Below are 26,686 nucleotides of genomic sequence, written 5' to 3'. Positions count from 1 at the left end.
TCCACTCAATCATTTTAGTCTCAGGTCTTCACAATAAACCAGTAATAACTGTACCTGGTTTGACTCTCTCAGAGGGATATTACAAATATCATGTGAAAACATAAAAAGACTTATTTGTATTACAATAAATATTATTTCTACGTTATTGAACAACTTCTTAATGAAAAGCAAATTTCTATTAGATATGAGATCATGAATCGAGTTCATGTAATAGAAAACTGACCGGACTAAGAATCCAAAGTCTTGGTGTACAAGTCACATAATGTTGGGCAAGTCGATACTCAAAGATCTTATGTCCTTCACTATGAAGCTCTCCTAGTAACATGCGATCTACCTGTAGGTCAAATTAGATTACCTGTAAGAAAGCACCCTGTAAGTTGGAAAGATTCTTGTTAACATAAAATATTTTCATACTCATTATTTATGTAATTTAAGCATTCAAAGATGGTAGCAGTTGTTGCTGAAATTTGTATTTTGAAGAACTGATGTCTCAAAGGTAAGTTCCCTTGGACTAAGTGCTTTACGTGTTTTGCAATTGTTGTGATAATGTCATGAATTTATCAGTTACCTCTTTCTTAATTAAGACATTCCTTTCTTCAGTGAATCAACATGAAGACGATTTTGGACACCTCCATATTTTGGGGAAAATTTCTATATTATTTTTTAGGATCTTTAGTTTACAGGATAATTCCCAAGAAAAAGAATGTTGCTGGAGAGATTGTCCTTATAACAGGCGCTGGAAGTGGACTTGGGAGGTTATTGGCCATAACATTTGCCAGCCTTGGAGCCATTTTAGTTCTATGGGACATTAACGAAGAAGGCAACATGGAAACGTGTCGAATGATCAAAGAAAAGGGTGATGTGAAAGTATTTGCCTACACATGTAACCGTGGCAACAGGCAAGACGTCTACAGAGTTGCTGATCAGGTAAGCTGATTGGTGCTCTTCTTAGTTTCTGTGCCCAAGAAAAGCATTGCATCTAGTATGCTTTTACAAAGAGAAGAGGAGAAAATCTGTCATCCACTTCCTCTGAGAGTTCTATGTGCCTCTCGCTTGATTCTGCATGTCAGAAATCTGACTTTGTGGCCTCCAGAAAGGGAAACAGAAGAAAACAATACAAGTGAGCATTTGCTGAGTCTTTTGAGTTGTTGCCCAGCTGCTTTTTTCTGGTGACTCATTTGCCATCAGAGGTCAGTAGAAACTAGAACTAGCACTGGCTCTGCTGTTCATTTACCTAGTTACCTGTCCTCTCTACGTCTCTGTTTCTTTATCAGTAAAATGAAAAGATTGGACCAGATGATCTTCAATATGACACTCAGCTTTAACTTAAGTCTCTGCATTGTATGATTCCAATGTACATCCATTGTCAACCTGTACTGAGGGTAGAAAGTATGGTGCTTAGCACCAGCCATGCCCTAGGGGGAAGGGGATGTCCTCCTGCACCTGGTCACAGACGAGTCAGGAAGACGACACCTGCAGAAGTAACTGTCACACACACCGGGTTGAAGCGAGACTAAACCGCCACCTGAAGGAAGATGCTGAGAGGCACGCGGGGAGACAGAACGTCACTGTGACATCACTGTGCAGCGCCCCTGGCATTAGCCCCCCGGCAGGAAAGGGTAGGAACATGACAGAAACAGGAGGCAGAGAAAACACACGGCAATATTAGGTCATCTCTGCACCAAAAAAAAAAAAAAGATTCATTAAGCAAAGTTGGCAAATCAATGTGTTTTTTTAAATATAATCAATCACAAAGCTACTTGAAAACTGCTGAATTTCTATGCGCAAGATAAAATAGCTAGGTTTAAAGAAACTACGTGAATAAAGTGAGAAAAAATGATGGCCCGGAAAAATAAGTATCAAAATGTAACACCTCAAGTGAATTGTTGGCCTTGCTTCTGTCCAGGTTAAAAGGGAAGTGGGTGATGTGAACATCCTTGTTAACAATGCGGGGTTCCTGACAGGAAAGCTGTTTCTCAATACTCCAGATCACATGGTGGAAAGATCGTTTCTTGTAAGTGCCCTGTCTCACTTCTGGGTAAGTCTTTCTTTTTCATTTTCTTTGGTTGGTAAATATGAAAATTTCATGTATTTCTATAAACAACTAGTCAAACATTTATCTGTCAATATACTGCTTGTGAGTTTCCACTGAGAGATGAAATAGAACTCTCAACCTATCCAGGTTTTACCTTGTCATGCACTTACCTTTGTTTCTCCTGTTCTTGCCCTACTCCAGATTCTCAGGGCAGGGCCCTTCCCTCTACCCTCTCTAGTTTAGTCCCAAGACTCACTAGGTTGCTAGAAATCGTCCTACCAAAATACAAACAGCCTTTACACAAGAAAGTTGTTCATGAGTGAAAGAGGTGTTTGTGCAGAGAGAGGAGGTTATTTTCAGAGTGGTGGTTTACATGCATGCACCACTGGGTATCCTAACAGAGGAAACAATGGCAGGAGGAATAATTCTCAACATCTATTAAGCTCTTACTGGATACCAGGCACTGCTCTAAGTTTTTTCCTGTACATGGTAGTCATGATGCCATATTCATTATCATTTTACAAATAAAGAAACTGCAGTTCAATGGGTTGAAATGTTTTATCCAAGGTTCCTCAACTGCTGAGAGATGGCCCAAGGTTGCAGAAGGAAGAAACAAGAGGGAAGGGAAAGACTCTTTACAGCAGGAAGATTAGTAAATTTATAACTCAGGAGTGTTTTTCTTGAGGGCTGGAGTGTCTAGACCAGGGTTGTCCACTACGACTATCTGTGGTGAAAGTGTTCTTTTTCCATGCCTCCCAATATGGTAGCCACTGGTCACTTGTGGCTGTTGAGTACTTGAAATGTTGTTAGTGGAACCGAGGAGCTAAACTTATAATTTTCTGTGAGTTAATTCATTTAAATGTATATTTAAATAGTCACGTATGCCTAAAGGCTACCATCCTGAACAACACAACTCTAGAAAATGGATGGGAGTTCAAAGGAGGTTGAGTTACCAGGGGAGTCTCCGCTGAGAGGGCTTATACTTGGAGCTGTAATGGAATGAGCAGGTACCGGCGGTGACGGGGATGCAGGAAGCACAGGTGGCTGGAACCAGGGCCTTGGGAACCACGAGGAAGGGCGCCTCAGCCCTCTGAGTCTCTGAGGGTGGGCCCTTGGGATGGGTTTGCTTTAGGTACCCAGGCGCCTCCTTCTTCCTACTCAATGCTTCTACACTCACTCTCTGAGGTCCTTGGAACAATTTTCTTCATCTCCTTCTGGGGACCCCCACTGGAACCCAACACTATTTATTGAGCACCTAGCACAGTGCTTGACATACAACCGGTATTCCATAAACATATGCAAAAATCACTGATTTCTTTCACTCGCCCACCCCACCCCAAAACTTCTTTTAGGAAGGGGAAATGCCATCTTGGCAAACAGACTAGGTCACACTCATTTCTAACCACGCCACAGATCTAGAAGCCATCCAGGGTTCCTCCCTTTCCCTTAACTCCAACATCCCTGGCTCTTCCCATAAAACATGCTCAAGTACGCTCATTCCTCCCCTTCTACCAGCCCCTGGCCCAAGCCAATGTCACCTCTCACCAGCAGCCCAGCATGGCCTTCCCTCCTCAGTGCTGGCGCCTTTGAGCCTGTCTTCGTGCAGGAACAGAGTGATCTTTGAAACACATAAACTAAACCATCTCACTCCCACTCAGAAATGTTCAGAGGATTCAAATGCACTTAGAATAACGCACAGTCACCTATCATGGCCTGTAAGCCCTACACGAGGTCGTAACATCCTCCTTCATCTGTCTCCCGTCTCCCATTTTCTCTACTTTCTGCCCGCTTCCTACACTCCAAGGATCCTGATGAGACCCCAGAGCACATCAAGTTCTTTCCCATATGGGGGTCTTTGCACAAGCTGTTGTCCTCTGTAGTCTCTGAACTTGTACCTTTGTATTATGCTTGCTATTCTATTTGGTCTGGTTCATGTACATAGTTACAGTAAAGGATATTAATAGGCACACATAACCTTCTTGTTGAATGCCCCCAAATCTTGAGAGAGATGGTGCTAAAGCAACCACTAAAACCAGAGAATCAACTTCCATTAATGATTGTGGAAGGAATCGTCATTCACTGCTCTAAAACTCCGAGAACTTTTTATTTTCTACTGCTCTTATTAGCTCATGTATTCCAAGGCTAGGGAACCAAAATCAAGAAATGTCTCCATCAAGTTTCACCTGCAGTATTTCCAATTATGACAGATTTCCTTCTTCTTGAGGTCCCCCCAAACCTGCCAAGATCCCTGGCCTGCCAGGAAATGACCTTCCTTAATACCACAAAGGCAGGACTTCCCTGGCAGACCAGTGGTTAAGACTCCACGCTTCCACTGCAGGGGGCACGAGTTCGATCCCTGGTTGGGGAACTAAAATCCCTCATGTCTCGTGGTGCGGCCAGAAAAAAAAAAAAAAAAAGGCTGGAAGGGCTCTGAAAGTCACAGAACAGGTATTAGTCCAGCAAGGCAGCTCAGTAGGCATTCATTCTGCATATGAACTACAATCAGTGTCCCTAAAAAGTGTCCTTGTCATACATGATTAAATGAAACAGTCTTAAATATGACACACCTGTGCTCTGGTTGCACTCTCAATCTCTTCAAGTCACAGGGAACTACACTCAATATCTTAGTATCTAAGATATACTAAGAAGAATATAATAGAAGAGAGTGTTAAAAAAAAGAATATATATATTTATATATAACTGAATCACTTTGCTGTACACCTGAAACTAACACATTATAAATCAACTATATTTCAATAAAAAATTTCTATTAAAAATCAATAAATTTTTTAAATTAAAAAAATAAAATAAAATGTGCCATTTAATTTCCAAAAAAAGTCTCTTCAATTGTACCCTGGTTTAAAAAAAAAGACCTGGTTCTTACTGAACCCATGAAAATAAGTGGCCATGAAAGAGGAAGTACTCAGTACTGGTCAGTATAATAGAATCTGCCTGCTGCCCTAAGTAAGTTTGTGAACAAGGGCAATTAGGATCTCTCATGCTATCTATAAAATGACTTGATTGTTTGGATATGTATTACTTAGAATAAGTAAATTTCATTCCATATATTTGTCTAAGCCTAGCGCATTATGAAGACATTCATCTGAAATCCAGATCCAGAGCTAAAATTATTATCCCCACCCTCATGTTCCTCTGAGGACCGATTCGTTTATAACCTACGCTAGGAGTCCCCATAAGATATTTTTCTAGAATTCTGAGACTATTGGTTGAAATGAGAAACCTTTCAAAGACAGTTAAATTGCAGCTTGCATAAGTTAGCGTCCTTAATTGAGGATTAGAAACAGACCAAGAAGAAAAGAAAAGGACTTCTTCATGTGACCCTCAGAAAATAGAACGTTGACCATATTTAGATTTCCCTCATTGACTGTATAATCCAGCCCCACATAGTTATTTCTGTTCTGCTGGAGCCTGGTAAGAGACTGCTTTCAGACTGTCAACCGTCCCTGCACTAAAGAGGCTGAAGGGACCTGATTCAGCCCCTGGTGTGGCTTTCTGAGGGTCACCTCACAGTGGCTATGTCAGCTGTACCAGTGAGTCGGCTCCTTGAGGCAGCCCTTTCCAGTGTGACTTATTTATTTATTTTTATTTTTTTTATTATTGTTTTAATATCTGAATTGTAGGACTGATTTTTTCTAATAAATTTATTTATTTATTATTTATTTATTTTTGGCTGCCTTGGGTCTTCGTTGCTGCGTGTGGGCTTTCTCTAGTTGCAGTGAGCGGGAGCTACTCTTCATTGCGGTGCGCGGGCTTCTCATTGCAGTGGCTTCTCTTGTTGCAGAGCACGGGCTCTAGGCGCGCGGGCTTCAGTAGTTGCAGCACGCGGGCTCAGTAGCTGTGGCTTACGGGTTCTAGAGCACAGGCTCAGTAGTTGTGGCACACGGGCATAGTTGCTCCGCGGCATGTGGGATCTTCCAGGGCCAGGCCTCGAACCCGTGTCCCCTGCATTGGCAGGCAGATTCTTAATGACTATGCCAGCAGGGAAGCCCCTCCAGTGTGACTTTTAGAGTGTCCTGTGATGTGGTGTGTTCCACAAGACCCAGTGCCTGGTTTGTGGCACCAGAGCCTTCAGGCAAGATGACGGAACTGAGTGGATCTGATTATTTCAGTAACCAAAATATCAACTGAAGAAAGTAGAAACCTCTACTGGGGTGTAATACATAACTATCTCAGCAAACAAATCCCCAGAGCATATCTCTCCATAAAATATATATATAGCAATATCATTTTTAGCTTTCAACCATAACATTAAAATATACTTAAACTTATGTCATGTTAGAAGATAAGGTATGTGCCACACTGAACTGACTTTCTCGATTCAAGCTTTAAAAAACAAGCCACTGTTGACTGAAAAAAAAAAAAATTGCACAACCTAAAAGTTGAGAATTATGTCTTATTCAGTGAATATACTGAAGACTTAAGCCAGGAGACAGCCTCTCAGAGAGCTCTGAGGGACTATTCCAAAGAGATAAAGGAGGAGCCAGGGTAAATAGGAGCTTTTTCCCAAAACACAAAAAAGAAAACGTAGTTAGAACATCAAAAGATTATAGTTAAAGCAAACCAGACATCTCAAGTTAATGAATTTAGTGCTTTTCTCTACATGGGAAGATGCAAGAGTCTGGGCTCATTGAGATCATTCCTTTGGTACGCACCTTAACTATCTAGGGCCAGCAGCCTGCTTTTCTCCATCCTGAATCCCGTCAGGGTGCGGAGTTGGGGGGCGGCTGCAGTGACGGATGGTTTGATGGCTGCAGCATCCTTTGTTTACTGAAATGGCAAGTGATACTCCTCATCCACACCACACTGTGCTGGGTTACTCCATAGCTTTGCTCTATGAATTTTAACTTCTTTTAAAATTTTATGGGAAGCCAAATATTTCTCATAAATTTACCCAACTTAATATTCTTCTAAAGCCTTGAAGTCATTTAAGGTGACACTACGGAGTAACACAATCACTGGTGATATTAAAAGGTTGTCAAAAAGATAATTTTAAAAAATTGTAAAAGACAATGCAGGTGGAGAGACTAAGTTCAAACAATTTGGAAACCTGTCTGAAGTTCAAAAATACCAATTCTTTTTTTTTTTTTAACAATAAAGTCATCATTTGTTGTAATTCAGTTTAACTGAACACATATTTGCCCTCTTCATTACCTGAGATACTTTATGAAAACAGTGATAACTTATCTGACCCATAACCAGGGTGAAAAAATTTAGGAAGTTCAGTAATTAGACTTTTGCATAAGAAAAACCGAATCATACAACAAATGGGACACCCAAGAGACAGACATATAAAATGCCACCACACTTGGACGTGAACTGTCGAAAGAGACCAATTGTCTGCATCTAAGCAGAAACTTACCCATCAGTTCAGCAGTCCTGAGAAAGGTTAGTGAGACTCAAAAGATCTCAAAAGCAAAGGTGATATTCTTTGATCCAGTAGCTGCTTTTGTGTTCTACCTGTTCCTTGTATATAAGCACACCTTGGCAGACTCTCCAAAACTCTTAATGCAAAACTCTGACATTGTTAAAAATCATAAATCTCAGGCTTCCCTGGTGGTGCAGTGGTTAAGAATCTGCCTGCCAAGGCAGGGGACACGGGTTCGAGCCCTGGTCTGGGAAGATCCCACATGCTGCGGAGCAACTAAGCCCGTGCACCACAACTACTGAAGCCTGTGCACCTAGAGCCTGTGCTCCACAACAAGAGAAGCCACCGCAATAAGCCCGCACATCACAACGAAGACCCAATGCAGCCAAAAATAAAATAAATAAATTTATTCTTTTAAAAATCATAAATCTCATAGAACTAGATGGTGAGAGCATTATCTGTCAAGGTTTTGTTTAACTCATTTATGAGAAAACCAGAAGAATAATACTGCTGATAAATTGATGATGTGAGGAGTTTGGATTTATATAGATAATGAAAAAGAATGCTGAAATAAGATCACTAAACACTTAACTCTGGGATTATCTTTTCTATTAGATCAAAAATAAAAAATCACACCTATTCATTTTCTACATGTTAACCTCCAATTTTACAGGATTGTGACACCTCTGGGTTCTAATAACTATTAGTCAAAGTTACATTGCTAAGGGAGTTATATAAATCTCAGGCAAGATTATTAGAAATTGCCCCAGCATGTTGAAAGTCGTTCAGTTATCTCTTTGCCTTATTTCAAGTTTTGGATAATGTTTCCCAACAGAAGTTAGATTAAAGAGCCCAGTATTAGGGGAAGAAAGAGTGAACAAGTTCCCTGAGAGAACCACAGGGATTAGGGAACTGGGATTTTCCATGGCGTGGGGACTTAGAACATTGAATTAATACCTTACTTGAGGATAAATGATTCAATTTTGCCAAAATAGCTAAGAATGTATCTAATCATTGTAGACAATTCCAAAGCACTTTTGTTTTCCAGGGCACATTTTCCTTGCATTGGAATTCAACTTTCCTTGAGCAGTTTTTCCCATTCTGCCAATACATCCATTGGAGTGAGAGGGAAATCTTACTTAAGGTAAAGCCAGGAAGGTGACCGTGATCAAACTTTAATACAAATTGCTGAAGACTACACGGAAGAGCTCTACAGACTAGAAAACAATAGGTTTTAAGTTTGGGGGTTCTTTTTTAGCAAACTCTAGATGTAAAATGTTGATTTAATTCAATTGGTATAGTTTACTTAAAAGCAAAATCAAGTCAAATAGTATCTCTTTTAGATTAACACATAATAAATGTTAAGATCCTTGAGAACCGTGGCTCCATGGTACCAGTGACTATTTTGTACTGCCACAGAATCTAACACATCGTAAGTGTTAAATACTTATTAAGTGAACCTGTACATTGATCACATGCTAATTGAGCAAATAAAATAATAAATGAATAAAGAATATTGACACAGTGTATTTATATCTTCCAGACTTGTAAGGCCTTCCTTCCTGCCATGCTTAAAGCTAACCATGGTCACTTAGTCTGTATTTCAAGTATAGCAGGAGTAGTTGGTATCAATGGACTATCGGGTGAGTACTTCACCATGTGCCTTTGAATTCCCCAGTTTATAGCACCCAGAAATTAGGACTCTTCCAAGGTACAGACAACTCTTCCTGCACCAAGGAGAAATCTCCAGTACATTTGGCTCTATTTCTAACGCCAGGACTGCTTCCCATTTCCCAAATTTGGATTCCACATATAAGTGATATCGTATGATGTTTGTCTTTCTCTGTCTGGCTCACATCACTTCGTATGATCCTCTCTAGGTCCATTCATGTTGCTGTTCCACTCCTCTATTTAAAATGGCAGTGGTAAAGGAAGATATTCTCGTCTGTTTAAAAAACAAAGAGAAGAATGTACCAATTGGCTCAGTAGTCTTCTTGGGTTAAGAGAAATTGAAATAGTTTTCATTTTGTTGTTGGGTATGTAGTGTGGAGATACAGGAGTAGAGTGGCCACAAAAATGACTTTAACAGAGTTGTTTTGCCCCCAAAATAAGCCAGAGAAAGGGGAAGGAGTTTCAGTTTTTAAAATAATTCCATAAATTAACTTGTCAAATTCTATTACTAACAGCTCTTCACTTTGTTTCAGATTATTGTGCAAGCAAATTTGCAGCTTTTGGCTTTGCAGAATCTCTCTACCTTGAATTAAGACTACTACAAAAAAGTAACGTTAAAGCCACCATTGTCTGCCCATATTTTGTCAACACTGGAATGTTTGATGGCTGTACAACCAAGTAAGTGAACTCTTACAGTAATCTTTGCCCTTCCGATATATGTCAATGATCATCTTTTCATTTTAAAGTTTTGAAATATGAAAAGTAAAACAAAAGAAATGATTTGAATGCCTAATTTAGCAAAAGAAAACATTCAATATGTATTAAATTAATGAGTTTATTCAATTTAAGGATAACAATACGGTTATGAGCATATGTTATTGTGAAAACATAAACCTAAATTGTTAATCAGAATATCACAATGCAACAGAAAAGTTGGTAGTGAGAAGTTATTAAAATATTTACCATTGTAGTGTTGAGAAGATAATTTCTTTTCTAAAAAAAATATTGAAGTAAAAATCATCCAACAGATAAAATATTTTGAAAGATTGATTAATATATGTGGGGAAGTTTAGGGAAATGATATTTTGATATAAAGTTTACATTTGGTAGAACAGCCAAATGAGGATGCAAATGAAATACAAAGGCTTTTACACAAAGGAGCCAATCAGTAGAGTATGTTAAAAAGTATAAACATGACCTAGGGCAAGTGTAGTCATTACAATTATTAAAAAGGGGATTGACATGAACCAAATGCTATCAATCAACTATATTTGTAGGAAACAGAGACAGCCAACAAATAGCCCATCTAAAAAGCAATGAGGTTATTTAGAGACTAGTGAAACCATAACATTAAATAGAAAGTGCCAAAACAGGTGGTGGAGTTGACAGAGTATAGCAGGGGAAAATCTCTCCCAAAGAAACATCTACTATGCAAGTCAAAATTAGCAAAGACAATCATTTAAAGTCTTTGGAGGTCGACCAAAGGGCATGCAACGCATTGGGAAGTATTTATTTAACAAAATCTATGGAAATTCAGTAAGAACACTGAGAGGCCATGGCACTGGGGCTAGGGACTACACCCACCCACCCACAGCTCTGCCTCTTAGAATAACTGCTTCAGGGGCTTGGCAACCAGTGGCAACTCCCATATCCTCAGTCCCTGGAGTGGAAGAACTCCTCTGGGCAGTTTGGTAGCAGGTGACTACTGGAAGATCCCATTTTCTGCAGAAGGCCTGTATTGAAAGGATAGACTCATCCAGACAGTGTTTGTTCCTCCACCCCCAACTCCCACTGGGTAAGAAAGATCTGGGGAGAGGCTCTTGGTGAAGAGAGCAATTCCTCTTTCTACAACAGCTCTTTGTTGTTGGAGAGCCGCACCAGTAATTTCAGCAGTCATGTGGCAGAAGACCTATTTTGGGTAGACTTACCAGACAGTAAAAATTGGCAGATCCAAACCTCCCAGGTTCTGAGTTGTGGAAGATTCATACAGGCTAGTAACAGCAGCTGGGTGACAGCACTACTTCCTGCCATCCCCCCAGGTCCTGTTTGATAGGGACAATTCCCGTGGGAAAGCCAGGGAAGAGTCAGTTTCTCATTACACCCAACTCCGGCTTTGTAACACAGAGATTCTGACAGGCAAGGGTCATAGTCAGCAGCAAAAACTGGCATCTCTCTGCCTCTGCCATGGAACCCAGCTTCAACTGGCTAAGACCATAGATCAGAGCATCATCCAAAAAAAAGTAGCACAACCAGCTAGCAAATTAGAGCATGAGAGCTGGATGTGGTACAAATAGAGGCAGGCCAATTAAAGGCTTAAGAGAAAGAGACAGTAAAAGATTGCCTGGCTAAAACCACAGTTATCCCTGACAGTCAGGAAGGCTATATGCATGCCCAGGTTGGAGCGCGCAAGAATGACATCAGAAGCTACACATTGCAGGAGAGATAGACCTCACAGAACTAGTTCAGCCAAGTGACTGAGTAAATAAACAAGCAAACAACCATGCAGGACTGTTATCCAGAGTTGCTACAATATATCACCTAAAATATTTACTTTTTAATCAAAAAGTACAAGATACACAAAGACACAGGAAAGTGTGACCAATACATAAGGAAAAAATGTAGGCAGTGGAAATTACCTTGAAAAGGATGCAGATGTTGGACTTAGCAGACTAACTTCGAAGCAGCTATTATAAATACATTCAAAGATCTAAAGGAATCCATATTTTTAAAATGGAAAGAAAGTATGATGACAATGTTACATCCAATATTAATCAATAAATATAGATTTTTTTAAAAAGAAGCAAGTGTAAATTTGTGAATGGAAAAGAACTAATGTAAATTTGGGAGTGGAAAAGAAAAGTAACTGAAAAGAAAGATCCACTAGAGCTGCTCAACAGTAGATTTGAGCTGGCAGACAAAAATGAGTGAACTTGAAGACAGATGAACAGAGAGTATGCAACCAGAAGAAAAAAGAGAAAATAAAATGAAGAAAGATGGACAGAGCCTCAGAGAAATCTGGGCCACCTTTAATCACATCAGTGTACACATAAAGAGAGACACAGAAAGAAATGAGAGAGGACCCGGAGAGAAGATGGCGGAAGAGTAAGACGCGGAGATCACCTTCCTTCCCACAGATACACTAGAAATACATCTACACGTGGAACTGCTCCTACAGAACACCCACTGAACGCTGGCAGAAGACGTCAGACCTCCCAAAAGGCAAGAAACTCCCCACGTACTTGGGTAGGGCAAAAGAAAAAAGAAATAACAGAGACAAAAGAATAGGGACGGGACCTGCACCAGTGGGAGGGAGCCGTGAAGGAGGAAAGGTGTCCACACACTAGGAAGCCCCTTCGCAGGCGGAGACTGCGGGTGGCGGGGGGGGGGAAGCTTCGGAGCCACGGTGGAGAGCGCAGCCACAGGGGTGCGGAGGGCAAAGCGGAGAGATTCCCACAGAGAAGCGGTGCTGAGCAGCATTCACCAGCCCGAGAGGCTTGTCTGCTCCCCCGCCGGGGCGGGCGGGGCAGGGAGCTGAGGCTCGGGCTTCGGTCCGATCGCAGGGAAAGGCCTGGGGTTGGCGGCGTGAACACAGCCTGAAGGGGTTGGTGCGCCACAGCTGGCCGGGAGGGAGTCCGGGGAAAAGTCTGCAGCTGCCGAAGAGGCAAGAGACTTTTTCTTACCTCTTTGTTTCCTGGTGCGCGAGGAGAGGGGATTCAGAGCGCCGCCTAAACGAGCTCCAGAGGCGGGCGCGAGCCGCGGCTACCAGCACGGACCCCAGAGACGGGCGTGAGACGCTAAGGCTGCTGCTGCCGCCACCAAGAAGCCCGTGTGCGAGCCCAGGTCACTCGCCACACCGCCCCTCCAGGGAGCCTGTGCAGCCCGCCACGGCCAGGCTCCCGTGATCCGGGGACAACTTCCCCGGGAGAACGCACACCGCGCCTCGGGCTGCTGCAACGTCATGACGCCTCTGACGCCGCAGGTGCGCCCCGCCTCCTCCGTACCCCTCCCTCCCCCTGCCTGAGTGAGCCGGAGCCCCCGAAGCAGCTGCTCCTTTAACCCCGTCCTGTCTGGGCGGGGAACAGACGCCCTCAGGCGACCTACACGCAGAGGCAGGTCCACATCCAAAGCTGAACCCCGGGAGCTGTGCGAACAAAGAAGAGAAAGGGAAATCTCTCCCAGCAGCCTCAGGAGCAGCGGATTAAAGCTCCACAAACAACTTGATGTGCCTGCATCTGTTGAATACCTGAATAGACAACGAATCATCCCAAATTCAGGAGGTGGACTTTGGGAGCAGGATATACTATTTTTTCCCCTTTTCCTTTTTTTGTGAGTGTATATGTATATGCTTCTGGGTGAGATTTTGTCTGTATAGCTTTGCTTTATAATAGCTTTATTTTACTTCACTATATTATATCCTCTTTCTTTCTTTCTATTTTTTCTCCCTTTCACTCTGAGCCGTGTGGATGAAAGGCTCTTGGTGCTCCAGCCAGGCATCAGGGCTGTGCCTCTGAGGTGGGAGAGCCAACTTCAGAACACTGGTCCACAAGAGACCTCCCAGCTCCACGTAATACCAAACGGCGAAAATCTCTCAGAGATCTCCATCTCAACATCAAGACCCAGCTTCACTCAACGACCAGCAAGCTACAGTGCTGGACACCCTATGCCAAACAACTAGCAAGACAGGAGCACAGCCCCATCCATTAGCAGAGAGGCTGCCTAAAATCATAAGGCCACAGACACCCCAAAACACACCACCAGACGTGGACGTGCCCACCAGAAAGACAAGATCCAACCTCATCCACCAGAACACAGGCACTAGTTCCCTCCACCAGGAAGCCTACACAACCCACTGAACCAACCTTAGCCACTGGAGACAGATACCAAAAACAACGGGAACTACGAACCTGCAGCCTGTGAAAAGGAGACCCCAAACACAGTTAGATAAGCAAAATGAGACAACAGAAAAACACACAGCAGATGAAGGAGCAGGGTCAAAACACACCAGACCTAACAAATGAAGAGGAAATAGGTAGTCTACCTGAAAAAGAATTCAGAATAATGATAGTAAGGATGATCCAAAATCTGGGAAATAGAATAGACAAAATGCAAGAAACATTTAACAAGGACGTAGAAGAACTAAAGAGGAACCAAGCAACGATGAAAAACACAATAAATGAAATTAAAAATACTCTAGATGGGATCAATAGCAGAATAACTGAGGCAGAAGAACGGATAAGTGACCTGGAAGATAAAATGGTGGAAATAACTACTGCAGAGCAGGATAAAGAAAAAAGAATGAAAAGAACTGAGGACAGTCTCAGAGACCTCTGGGACAACATTAAACGCACCAACATTCGAATTATAGGGGTCCCAGAAGAAGAAGAGAAAAAGAAAGGGACTGAGAAAATATTTGAAGAGATTATAGTTGAAAACTTCCCTAATATGGGAAAGAAAATAGTTAATCAAGTCCTGGAAGCACAGAGAGTCACATACAGGATAAATCCAAGGAGAAACACGCCAAGACACATATTAATCAAACTGTCAAAAATTAAATGTAAAGAAAACATATTAAAAGCAGCAAGGGAAAAACAACAAATAACACACAAGGGAATCCCCATAAGGTTAACAGCTGATCTTTCAGCAGAAACTCTGCAAGCCAGAAGGGAGTGGCAGGATATACTTAAAGTGATGAAGGAGAAAAACCTACAACCAAGATTACTCTACCCAGCAAGGATCTCATTCAGATGTGATGGAGAAATTAAAACCTTTACAGACAAGCAAAAGCTGAGAGAGTTCAGCACCACCAAACCAGCTTTACAACAAATGCTAAAGGAACTTCTCTAGGCAAGAAACACAAGAGAAGGAAAACACCTACAATAACAAACCCAAAACATTTAAGAAAATGGGAATAGGAACATACATATCGATAATTACCTTGAATGTAAATGGATTAAATGCTCCCACCAAAAGACACAGACTGGCTGAATGGATACAAAAACAAGACCCATATATACGCTGTCTACAAGAGACCCACTTCAGACCTAGAGACACATACAGACTGAAAGTGAGGAGATGGAAAAAGATATTCCATGCAAATGGAAATCAAAAGAAAGCTGGAGTAGCAATTCTCATATCAGACAAAATAGACTTTAAAATAAAGACTATTACAAGAGACAAAGAAGGACACTATATACTGATCAAGGGATCGATCCAAGAGGAAGGTATAACAATTGTAAATATTTATGCACCCAACGTAGGAGCACCTCAATACATAAGGCAAATACTAACAGCCATAAAAGGGGAAATCGACAGCAACACAATCATTGTAGGGGACTTTAGCACCTCACTTTCACCAATGGACAGATCATCCAAAATGAAAATAAATAAGGAAACACAAGCTTTAAATGATACATTAAACAAGATGGACTTAACTGATATTTATAGGACATTCCACCCAAAAACAACAGAATACACATTTTTCTCAAGTGCCCATGGAACATTCTCCAGAATAGATCATATCTTGGGTCACAAGTCAAGCCTTGGTAAATTTAAGAAAATTGAAATCGTATCAAGTATCTTTTCCGACCACAACGCTATAAGACTAGATATCAATTACAGGAAAAGATCTGTAAAAAATACAAACACATGGAGGCTACACAATACACTACTTAATAACGAAGTGATCACTGAAGAAATCAAAGGGGAAATCAAAAAATACCTAGAAACAAATGACAATGGAGACACGACGACCCAAAACCTATGGGACGCAGCAAAAGCAGTGCTAAGAGGGAAGTTTATAGCAATACAAGCCTACCTCAAGAAACAGGAAACATCTCGAATAAACAACCTAACCTTGCACCTGAAGCAATTAGAGAAAGAAGAACAAAAAAACCCCAAAGCTAGCAGAAGGAAAGAAATCATAAAGATCAGGTCAGAAATAAATGAAAAAGAAATGAAGGAAACAATAGCAAAAATCAATGAAACTAAAAGCTGGTCCTTTGAGAAGATAAACAAAATTGATAAACCATTAGCCAGACTCATCAAGAGAAAAAGGGAGAAGACTCAAATCAATAGAATTAGAAATGAAAAAGGAGAAGTAACCACTGACACTGCAGAAATACAAAAGATCATGAGAGATTACTACAAGCAACTCTATGCCAATAAAATGGACAACCTGGAAGAAATGGACAGATTCTTAGAAATGCACAACCTGCCGAGACTGAACCAGGAAGAAATAGAAAATATGAACAGACCAATCACAAGCACTGAAATTGAAACTGTGATTAAAAACCTTCCAACAAACAAAAGCCCAGGACCAGATGGCTTCACAGGTGAATTCTATCAAACATTTAGAGAAGAGCTAACACCTGTCCTTCTCAAACTCTTCCAAAATACTGCAGAGGGAGGAACACTCCCAAACTCATTCTACGAGGCCACCATCACCCTGATACCAAAACCAGACAAAGATGTCACAAAGAAAGAAAACTACAGGCCAATATCACTGATGAACATAGATGCAAAAATCCTCAACAAAATACTAGCAAACAGAATCCAACAGCACATTAAAAGGATCATACACCATGATCAAGTGGGGTTTATCCCAGGAATGCAAGGATTCTTCAATATACGCAAATCAATCAATGTGATACACCATATTAACAAATTGAAGGAGAAAAACCATATGATCATCTCAATAGATGCAGAGAAAGCTTTCGACAAAATTCAACACCCATTTATGATAAAAACCCTGCAGAAAGTAGGCATAGAGGGAACTTTCCTCAACATAATAAAGGCCATATATGACAAACCCACAGCCAACATTGTCCTCAATGGTGAAAAACTGAAACCATTTCCACCAAGATCAGGAACAAGACAAGGTTGCCCACTCTCACCACTATTATTCAACATAGTTTTGGAAGTGTTAGCCACAGCAATCAGAGAAGAAAAAGAAATAAAAGGAATCCAAATCGGAAAGGAAGAAGTAAAGCTGTCACTGTTTGCAGATGACATGATACTATACATAGAGAATCCTAAAGATGCTACCAGAAAACTCCTAGAGCTAATCAATGAATTTGGTAAAGTTGCAGGATACAAAATTAATGCACAGAAATCTCTTGCATTTCTATACACTAATGATGAAAAATCTGAAAGTGAAATTAAGAAAACACTCCCATTTACCATTGCAACAAAAAGAATAAAATACCTAGGAATAAACCTACCTAAGGAGACAAAAGACCTGTATGCAGAAAATTATAAGACACTGATGAAAGAAATTAAAGATGATACAAATAGATGGAGAGATATACCATGTTCTTGGATTGGAAGAATCATCATTGTGAAAATGACTCTACTACCCAAAGCAATCTACAGATTCAATGCAATCCCTATCAAATTACCAATGACATTTTTCACAGAACTAGAACAAAAAATTGCACAATTTGTATGGAAACACAAAAGACCCCGAATAGCCAAAGCAATCTTGAGAACGAAAAATGGAGCTGGGGGTATCAGGCTCCCTGACTTCAGACTATATTACAAAGCTACAGTAATCAAGACAGTTTGGTACTGGCACAAAAACAGAAATATAGATCAATGGAACAGGATAGAAAGCCCAGAGATAAACCCACGCACATATGGTCACCTTATCTTTGATAAAGGAGGCAAGCATATACAGTGGAGAAAAGACAGCCTCTTCAATAAGTGGTGCTGGGAAAATAGGACAGATACATGTAAAAGTATGAAATTAGAACACTCCCTGACACCATGCACAAAAATAAACTCAAAATGGATTAAAGACCTAAGTGTTAAGGCCAGACACTATCAAACTCTTAGAGGAAAACATAGGCAGAACACTCTATGACATATATCACAGCAAGATTCTTTTTGACCCAGCTCCCAGAGAAATGGAAATAAGAACACAAATAAACAAATGGGACCTAATGAAACTTAAAAGCTTTTGCACAGCAAAGGAAACCATAAACAAGACCAAAAGACAACCATCAGAATGGGAGAAAATATTTGCAAATGAAGCAACTGACAAAGGATTAATCTCCAAGATTTACAAGCAGCTCATGCAGCTCAATAACAAAAAAACGAACAACCCAATCCAAAAATGGGCAGAAGACCTAAATAGACATTTCTCCAAAGAAGATATACAGATTGCCAACAGACACATGAAAGAATGCTCAACATCATTAATCATTAGAGAAATGCAAATCAAAACTACAATGAGATATCATCTCACACCGGTCAGAATGGCCATCATCAAAAAATCTAGAAACAATAAATGCTGGAGAGGGTGTGGAGGAAAGGGAACACTCTTGCACTGTTGGTGGGAATGTAAATTGATACAGCCACTGTGGAGAACAGTATGGAGGTTCCTTAAAATACTACAAATAGAACTACCATACGACCCAGCAATCCCACTACTGGGCATATACCCTGAGAAAACCATAGTTCAAAAAGAGTCATGTACCAAAATGTTCATTGCAGCTCTATTTACAATAGCCGGGACATGGAAGCAACCTAAATGTCCATCGACAGATGAATGGATAAAGAAGATGTGGCACATATATACAATGGAATATTACTCAGCCATAAAAAGAAATGAAATGGAGATATTTGTAATGAGGTGGATGGAGTTAGAGTCTGTCATACAGAGTGAAGTAAGTCAGAAAGAGAAAAACAAATACAGTATGCTAACACATATATATGGAATCTAAGGAAAAAAAAAAAAAGGCCATGAAGAACCTAGTGGCAAGACGGGAATAAAGACACAGACCTACTAGAGAATGGACTTGAGGATATGGGGAGGGGGAGGGGTGAGATGTGACAGGGTGAGAGAGTGTCATGGACATATATACACTACCAAATGTAAAATAGATAGCTAGTGGGAAGCAGCCGCATAGCACAGGGAGATCAGCTCGGTGCGTTGTGACCACCTAGAGGGGTGGGATGGGGAGGGTGGGAGGGAGGGAGATGCAAGAGGGAAGAGATATGGGAACATATGTATATGTATAACTGATTCACTTTGTTATAAAGCAGAAACTAACACACCATTGTAAAGCAATTATACTTCAATAAAGATGTTTAAAAAAAAAAAAAAGAAATGAGAGAAAAGACCAGAAAAAATATTCAAAGAAATGATGGCTGAAAACTTCCCAAATCTAATGAAAAATATTAATTTACATCGTTAAGAAGCTAAATGAACTACAAGTAGGATAAACTCAAGGAGTTACACACCAGACACATCATATATTCAAAATGTTGAAAGACAAAAACAAAAAGAAAAGAAAGCAAAAACAAAAAGAAAGAAGCGAGAGGAAAAATGACTCATGTACAAGGGAACTCAAGTACAATTAACATCTTAAAGGAAAAAACTGTCAACAAAGAATCTTATACTCAGCAAAACAATGTTTCAAAAAATGAAGGCATAACAAGGCAAAAATTAAGTAAAAATTCAAGGCAAAACAAAAACTGAAAGCATTTGTTGCTAGCTCCTCACCTTACAAGAAATACTAAAGAAAGTTCTTTACACTGAAAGTGACAATAGAGAATAATTTTAATACACACACACACACACACACACAAAAGTGCCAGTAAAGGTAATAAAGTAGGCAATTTCAAAGAGGCAACATAAATGCAACATAAATTTATTCCTAGGTATTTTATTCTTTTTGATGCAATTGTAAATAAGATTATTTTCTTAATTTCTCCCTCTGATAGTTCATTGTTAGAGTATAGAAACACAACTAATTTTTGTATATTGATTTTGTATCCTGCAACTTTACTGAATTCATTTATTAGTACTAACAGCTTTTTGAAGGATTCTTTACAGTTTTCTATATATAATATCATGTCATCCACCAAATAGTGACAGTTTTATTTCCTCCTTTCCAATTTGGATGTTTTTTATTTCTTTTTCTTGACTAATTGCTCTGGCTAGGACTTCCAGTGCTATGTTGAATAAATGTGCTGAGAGTGGGCACCCTTGTCTTCTTCCCGATCTTAGAGGAAAAGCTATCAGCTTTTCACCATTGAATATGATATTAGCTCTGGACTTTATATATGACCTTTGTTATATTGCAGTAAGTTTCCTCTTTAAGAATTATTTTCTCTACTTCTTTGTTCTAACTTTATTATTTAAATAAAAATATTAGTAAGAATTGATAATAATATGTGATTAAGTGATATAAAAGAAAAAAGGTGTTATGAGAGAGAATAAAGGACATATACTTTAGAATGGGGAGGGGTAGTCAGTGATAGTTTCTCAGAGGAAGTGACATTGAAAACTGAGACCTGGCGACTTCCCTGGCAGTCCACGCTTCCACTGCAGGGGGCATGGGTTCGATCCCTGGTTGGGGAACTAAGATCCCACATGCCACACAGAGCAGCCAAAAAAAAAAGAAAAGAAAAGAAAACTGAGACCCAAAAGTCAGATAAGTAGGAATTAACTAGGTAAAGAGCAAGTGGGAAGAGCATCTAGGTACCCTGTACAAAGCCCTTGAGATCAGAAAAAAATGGGGATTCTTAAGAACCTGAAAGAAGGCTGCTGTGTCTTAGCACAGTGAGCAAAGTAGACTGTAAAGTCAGGTGAGGTTAGAAACCATAAATACATTTTTCCCCCCAGAGGAACCATTGTTCACCATTTACCATCACTTCACTGTTCATTATACTCTTCTACTTTTGTTTCTTTGAAATTCTTTATAATAAATATTTTAAATAAAATAATGAATTAAAAATTCATATTAGCTGAAGGAATGGCCATAAAGGGGAAATTTTGTATTTTAGTATTATTGGAAATAGACTTCTAGAAAATTTGAAGGAAGTGTGTCTACAAAAGAACTCTACACAGAAGAGTTTAAAAGCTCTGGAATTAAGCAGTCAACAAAGCAGATAAAGTATATCTGATTGGAAAGGACAGCCGTGAATGGCAGGAAGAGTTTCAAATGATAAAATCAGAAATGAGACCTTTGCATTTGCTAAGAAACTTTTTCTGACAACTTAACAGAACACTAGTCTCTAAAGCTAGAGGGTCAAGATCACAGAATAAATGTGACCAGCCAAAAGGAGGTGGTATGGTAGCCAATGAAAACAGTGATATTAAATGATGGCCCTTCTAAACTTGGAGTTCCTAAGTTCATAAAAGGTAAAAACAAAGTCTCTAGAAAAAGAAAGGTGAATAATCCTAAATGGTAGAGTATGAAATGAACAATGATGTGTAGATTATATTTTTTCCAGCTTCATTGAGACATAATCATCATATAAAATTGTGTGAGTTTAAGATGTACAAATGTGTTCATTTGATACATTTATATGTTGCAAAATGATTACCACCATAGCATTAGCTAACACCTCCATCTCATCACATAATTACCATTTCTTTTTTGTGGTGAGAATATTTAAGATCTACTCTCTTGGGGGCTTCCCTGGTGGCACAGTGGTTGAGGGTCTGCCTGCTAATGCAGGGGACACGGGTTCGAGCCCTGGTCTGGGAGGGTCCCACATGCCGCGGAGCAACTGGGCCCGTGAGCCACAACTACTGAGCCTGCGCGTCTGGAGCCTGTGCTCCGCAACAAGAGAGGCCACGATAGTGAGAGGCCCGCGCATCGCGCTGAGGAGTGGCCCCCGCTTGCCGCAACTAGAGAAAGCCCTCGCACAGAAACGAAGACCCAACACAGCCAAAAATTAATTAATTAATTTTTTTTTTAAACCCATAAATGAGTTTAAAAAAAAGAAAAGATCTACTCTCTTAGCTACATTCAAGTATGTAACAAAATATTGTTAGCTATAATCACGGCTGTACTTTAGATCCCCAGAACTTGTTAATACTATAACTGGGAGTTTGTACCATTTGATCAATATCTCCCCATTTCCCCAACCTCCAGCTCTTGGTAATCACCACTCTGCTGTTTCTATGAATTTAGCTCTTTTAGATTCTCCGTACAAGTTATATCATACAGTGTTTGTCCTTGATTATTTCACTTTTCATAATGCCCTCAAGTTTCATCCAAGTTGTCACAAACGGCAGGATTTCCTTCTTTCTCATGGCTGAATAATATTCCACTGTGTATGTGGATTTTCTTTATCCACACCAGATTTTCTTTATCCATTCATCCACCCATGGACACTTAGGATGTTTCCATATCTTGGCTATTGTGAATAATGCTGCAATGAACATGAGAGTGCAGATATATCTACAAGATCCTGATGTCAAATCCTTTGGATTTATACCCAGAAGTGGAATTGCTGGATCATATGGTAGCTCTATTTTCAATTTTTTGAGGAACCGCCATATGGTTTTCCATAGCGGCTGCACCAATTTACATTCCCACCAACAGTGCACAAGGATTCCCTTTTCTCCACATCCTCACCAGCATTTGTTATCACTTGTATTTTTGATGATAGCCATTCTGACAGGTATGAGGTGATATCTCATTGCAGTTTTGCTTCGCATTTCCCTCATGATTGAGCACCTTTTCATGTGCCCAATTTCATGTACATGTTGGCCATTTGTATTTCTTCTTTGGAAAACTGTTTTTTAATAAATGTTGGAGCCCTTTAGGCTATGGTTCTAAGGAACTTTTAGGAGAAAAAATATAAAGACTAATTACCAACATTTAATTACAAGAAATCGATCAGCTTTCAATAATCAGCTGAGATAAATAGAATTTTTGAGGCAGTGTGGTTCAAATAATAGAGAAGCATAATATAAAAGTATAAAATGTCAAAGTAATGCCTAATGGGAGCTTTATTACATGCTTATCCCATCTCAACTCCAACTGATTTCACAAACATCTAAGTCTGCTTAATGTGGTAACAATAGTCTGCCTAAAATAAAGACACATTACACATGCTCAGGAAACTTTTCCTTTTGGTAATAAAATTTTGCAATTTTGCTTCTTAATAGTGTACAATTGCTTGATGTTTGGACTGAAAGAGAGAAAAGAAAAATACACACAAAAAAAAACCTCAAAGCAATTCCTTCCATAGGTGTAGACCATCACATAGCAGAAAATCAATAAAGGCCAGGCTTTCACTCTAAAAAATTAAATGTATTAGCACTGGTCCCAATGTTGGTCATGAGAGAACACACAAGGCAGTTCCTGATATTTACATTTGGTTTGCATATTTAGAGACATCTAATTAATTACATCTAATTAATTACTGTAATCTAATTAATTATCAAGTTAATAACTTGATATCTAAAATTTAATAATTAGTGCTCACGATGGCAGCCAAAGAATACCACTCTGACAATATAACTTTTTGTTGTTTTCATTCCAGGGATCTACTTCTGCTGCCTATACTGGAGCACGAGAATGTTGCCCAAAAAGTTTTAAATGCTATTTTAGAGGAACAGGTTTACTTGATAATGCCCACATTTTTGCATGTTGTGTTGTTCCTTAAACAGTAAGTTAATAATGACTTCTCTATCATTTTGGTTATGCGTGAACAAATTGTCTCATCATTGCTTCCTCTTTTGCCAGAGAGCAACCTCATACCTTTTTAATGATAAAGGAAAAGTAATATTTAAATAGTTCAAAGGTAATTTATTGGACTGTTTCTAGCTGTGCTTGGTTACTCCAGACACTGAGAAAATTTAGAAACTATTGGGTCTTACAGAGTACAAATTATTAACTTCAAGAGAAACACCAATTGGAACACCAATTTTTTTGGTGAATTCTTTTAGTTCAGCTAATGTAAAATTCTATTTTGAAAACAAAGGACAAATAAACCTGAGTGCGTTGACAGAAAATTATTAAGGATATTTGGCAAGTTCCTCACTGCTTTTAGTAAAAGAGCACCTGCAACTTCACGCTAAGAGTTCTGGAGTCTTTGCAGGTGGATTCAGGCCAGGCCCACTGTCTTCTCTGGAACAACATCTAACATTCGTCAGGAGCCTATATGTGCCCGACTCTGCATAACAGCCTTGCATGCATTTTATCACACTTAGGGAATCTGAAGATTAAAGAGAGTAAGTCATTTTTATAGGATTAAACAGCTAATAAATTCTGGAACAAAGTTTTAATCCGATTATGGATCTTAAGCTCTTACCATCAGATATACTCCTCCCCTGCTATAAGTTACTAGCAGAGTGGAAAACACAACCGGTGATTCACTATTATGAAATTATGTTATTAATAAATCTAGGACTTTCTTTACTATTTATACCCTCTTCAACATATCTTTGCGAACTGTGGGTTTATTCACGCATTCACTGAACAGGGAGGCACACAGGAAATTCTAAGACGCCACCTCCTGTTCATCCGGCCTTGGCTGCTGAACTAGGTCAAAGTCCCTGAGGTTGCAAACTCTCACATCTGCCCCTGACTTTTGTAGCACCCACCATACCTGTGGGTTGCTTGTAGGATACCTGTCCTCCTTGCTAGATTGCACACACTCCCTGAGGACAGGACACAGTTTCCTGCTCCGTGCTCCAGGCTGAGTACCTAACACAGAATATGCACGCAATAAATAATTGCTAAGTTGAGTTGAGTTGAGCAGAACTGAGCTGATCTAAGCAGAACTCAGCTGAAGGCACAGTTCCTCTATCTTCAAGAAACTAAAGCAATGATTCTCCACCTTGGGTGTACACTGGAATCACTTAAAACAACTGATGCCTGGGCCCTACCTGCCTGCCCCCTCCCGAGGAACTCTGCTTTTATCGGTCTGGTTTTCTTTCTACTTTTTGCCACCATGTGTTAGTTTAGTAGATCAGGATATACACAGTCTTACCACAGAAGGCAGTGAGTTAACATGTGGAGGGACTTCCCTGGTGGTCCAATGGTTAAGACTTCATCTTCAGTGCAGGGGGTGTAGGTTCCATCCCTGGTCGGGGAGCTAAGATCCCACATGCCTCGTGGCCAAAAAACCAAAATGTAAAACAGAAGCAATATTGTAACAAATTCAATAAAGACTTTAAAGACGGTCCACATCAAAAAAAAAGAAAAAAAAAAAATGGCTAAGTTGTGGCCTGAGCGTTGGGACTGTTCAAGGCTCCCTGGACGTCAGACTGCGCTCAGCGCACATGATGCAGTGTTTGTTCATCCTTCTCAACGGTGACACGTGCACAGTGTGAATCACAACAACTCACACATCGTGTAATTCAAAGTAATCTTTACAAAGATGTCCCTTTTTTTGTTTGTTTTGGGGGGGTTTTTTGGCCGCGCTGTGCAGCCTGTAGGATCTTAGTTCCCCCACCAGGGATGGAACCCGTGCCCCCCGCAGTGGAAGCACAGAGCCCGAACCACTGGACCGCCAGGGAAGTCCCTAAAGATGTCGCTTTGACTCCTTTTAAAGGATTCTGATTTTTTTCCTCTGCTTTTCTCTAGAATAATATCTCCAGACATGATGATCACCCTTGCCGAAACATTGGAATGGACACTTCCGTGGCTTCCTTGACAGGTCAAGAGAAAGCAGGTGAAGTTCAGACTGAAAACGAGAGGAAACATCTATAGCTGAAGCCTCAAATGTGGTAATAAAACCAAGTGTTGTGAGGACAGACCATTTGGAGCTCTTCCTCACGCTTAGAGCAGTACAGTCTACCAAGGATTACTGAGGCTTTCAGAAGGGCTAGCCTAATTCCCAGGACATGGTTTGCGCACTGATAATTTCCCTAGGCATTCAAATTATATATTTGACAGTTTTTCCTGTCACTTTTTAGTCTGGTAACTAAGGATATTGCAGCCATTCCAGTGAACTCGGAGAATATAATGTATTAATAAAAACATATTAATGCAAATTGACACTAATTTAATTTTTAAATAGACAGTATATGATACTTTTAGAAAAGGAGTACTTATAAATAATGACCTTGTAAATCAGGGTTTTAGGCTGATAATTTTTCAACATCAGATGTAAAGAAACATTTTAGTTTTGCAATTAAGAAAAATAACACTTTTCTGTTTGCCTATTAATTCCTAATGGAGTTGGATGACCACATCAAGGTCCTTAGGGAGATTGAATCTGCTTATTCGATAAAATAAGTCCACAACTAATCATGTTCGTTTGCATCTGAACATGCTAAAAATTCCTAACTTCTTTATTCCGTAAGAAAAAAAGTACACATTAGACTATGTACTGCTGGTTTGAGGAGGAGACTTATTTTCATAATTCAGTCAATAAAGTAGCCTTAACTCTGATGGATTTGTATACACAATATGAGCCACTCCCCTTAAAAAAGTATATACTCGTTCGAATGTGCACCTCACCTGCCAGCTCTCAGCAAACTTTCCTAAATGACTCTCCAAGTTTGGAAATGTTCTTGAGCTGAGTTACAGAACAGCTACCTAGCTTTGCCTCTAACAGGTCAAGAGCTAGTGAGTAACGGTAAAACCAAAAAAAAGAAGTATCAAGTAAAGTAAATGTTTGTAAACCAAAAAGTAAGCACTCAATACATAAGATCTACCCCATTATTTGGGGCATAATAGTTCTACATTCTTGCAAAGAAAGTTTAACTTGCGATGAACAAAGTAGAGAAAATTTTTGAACTAAAAGAGGGATAAAAATTCCAAAGTGCAATAACTTTCAGGAAATGAGTTCTCTTTTAACAGTTTTGTAGGTAAAACCTTTGTAAAATTTTGACATCTCTA

At 39.8% G+C, this 26,686-nt stretch overlaps 1 protein-coding gene across 1 annotated transcript; it reads left to right on the top strand.

Annotated features, from left to right (window-relative positions):
- The first annotated feature begins 609 nt into the window (after nucleotides 1-609).
- Nucleotides 610-25,496, top strand: LOC137751283 (short-chain dehydrogenase/reductase family 16C member 6-like). Its single transcript, XM_068525792.1, has 6 exons — nucleotides 610-927; nucleotides 1,907-2,038; nucleotides 8,965-9,064; nucleotides 9,626-9,770; nucleotides 23,379-23,504; nucleotides 25,427-25,496. The coding sequence occupies exons 1-6, from the start codon at nucleotides 610-612 to the stop codon at nucleotides 25,494-25,496; spliced, it is 891 nt and encodes a 296-aa protein (XP_068381893.1).
- The last annotated feature ends 1,190 nt before the right edge of the window (nucleotides 25,497-26,686 follow it).

Source organism: Eschrichtius robustus, chromosome 17, assembly GCF_028021215.1.
Source record: "Eschrichtius robustus isolate mEscRob2 chromosome 17, mEscRob2.pri, whole genome shotgun sequence".
NCBI classification, from domain to species: domain Eukaryota; kingdom Metazoa; phylum Chordata; class Mammalia; order Artiodactyla; family Eschrichtiidae; genus Eschrichtius; species Eschrichtius robustus.
This window is presented reverse-complemented; position numbering and strand designations above follow the sequence as displayed.

Coding starts and splice junctions, on each gene's coding strand:
- LOC137751283 (XM_068525792.1), top strand. CDS start 610: ATGAAGACGATTTTGGACACCTCCATATTTTGGGGAAAATTTCTATAT. Junction 9,065..9,625: donor TGGTATCAATGGACTATCGG/GTGAGTACTTCA, acceptor ACTTTGTTTCAG/ATTATTGTGCAAGCAAATTT. Junction 9,771..23,378: donor TTTGATGGCTGTACAACCAA/GTAAGTGAACTC, acceptor TTTTCATTCCAG/GGATCTACTTCTGCTGCCTA.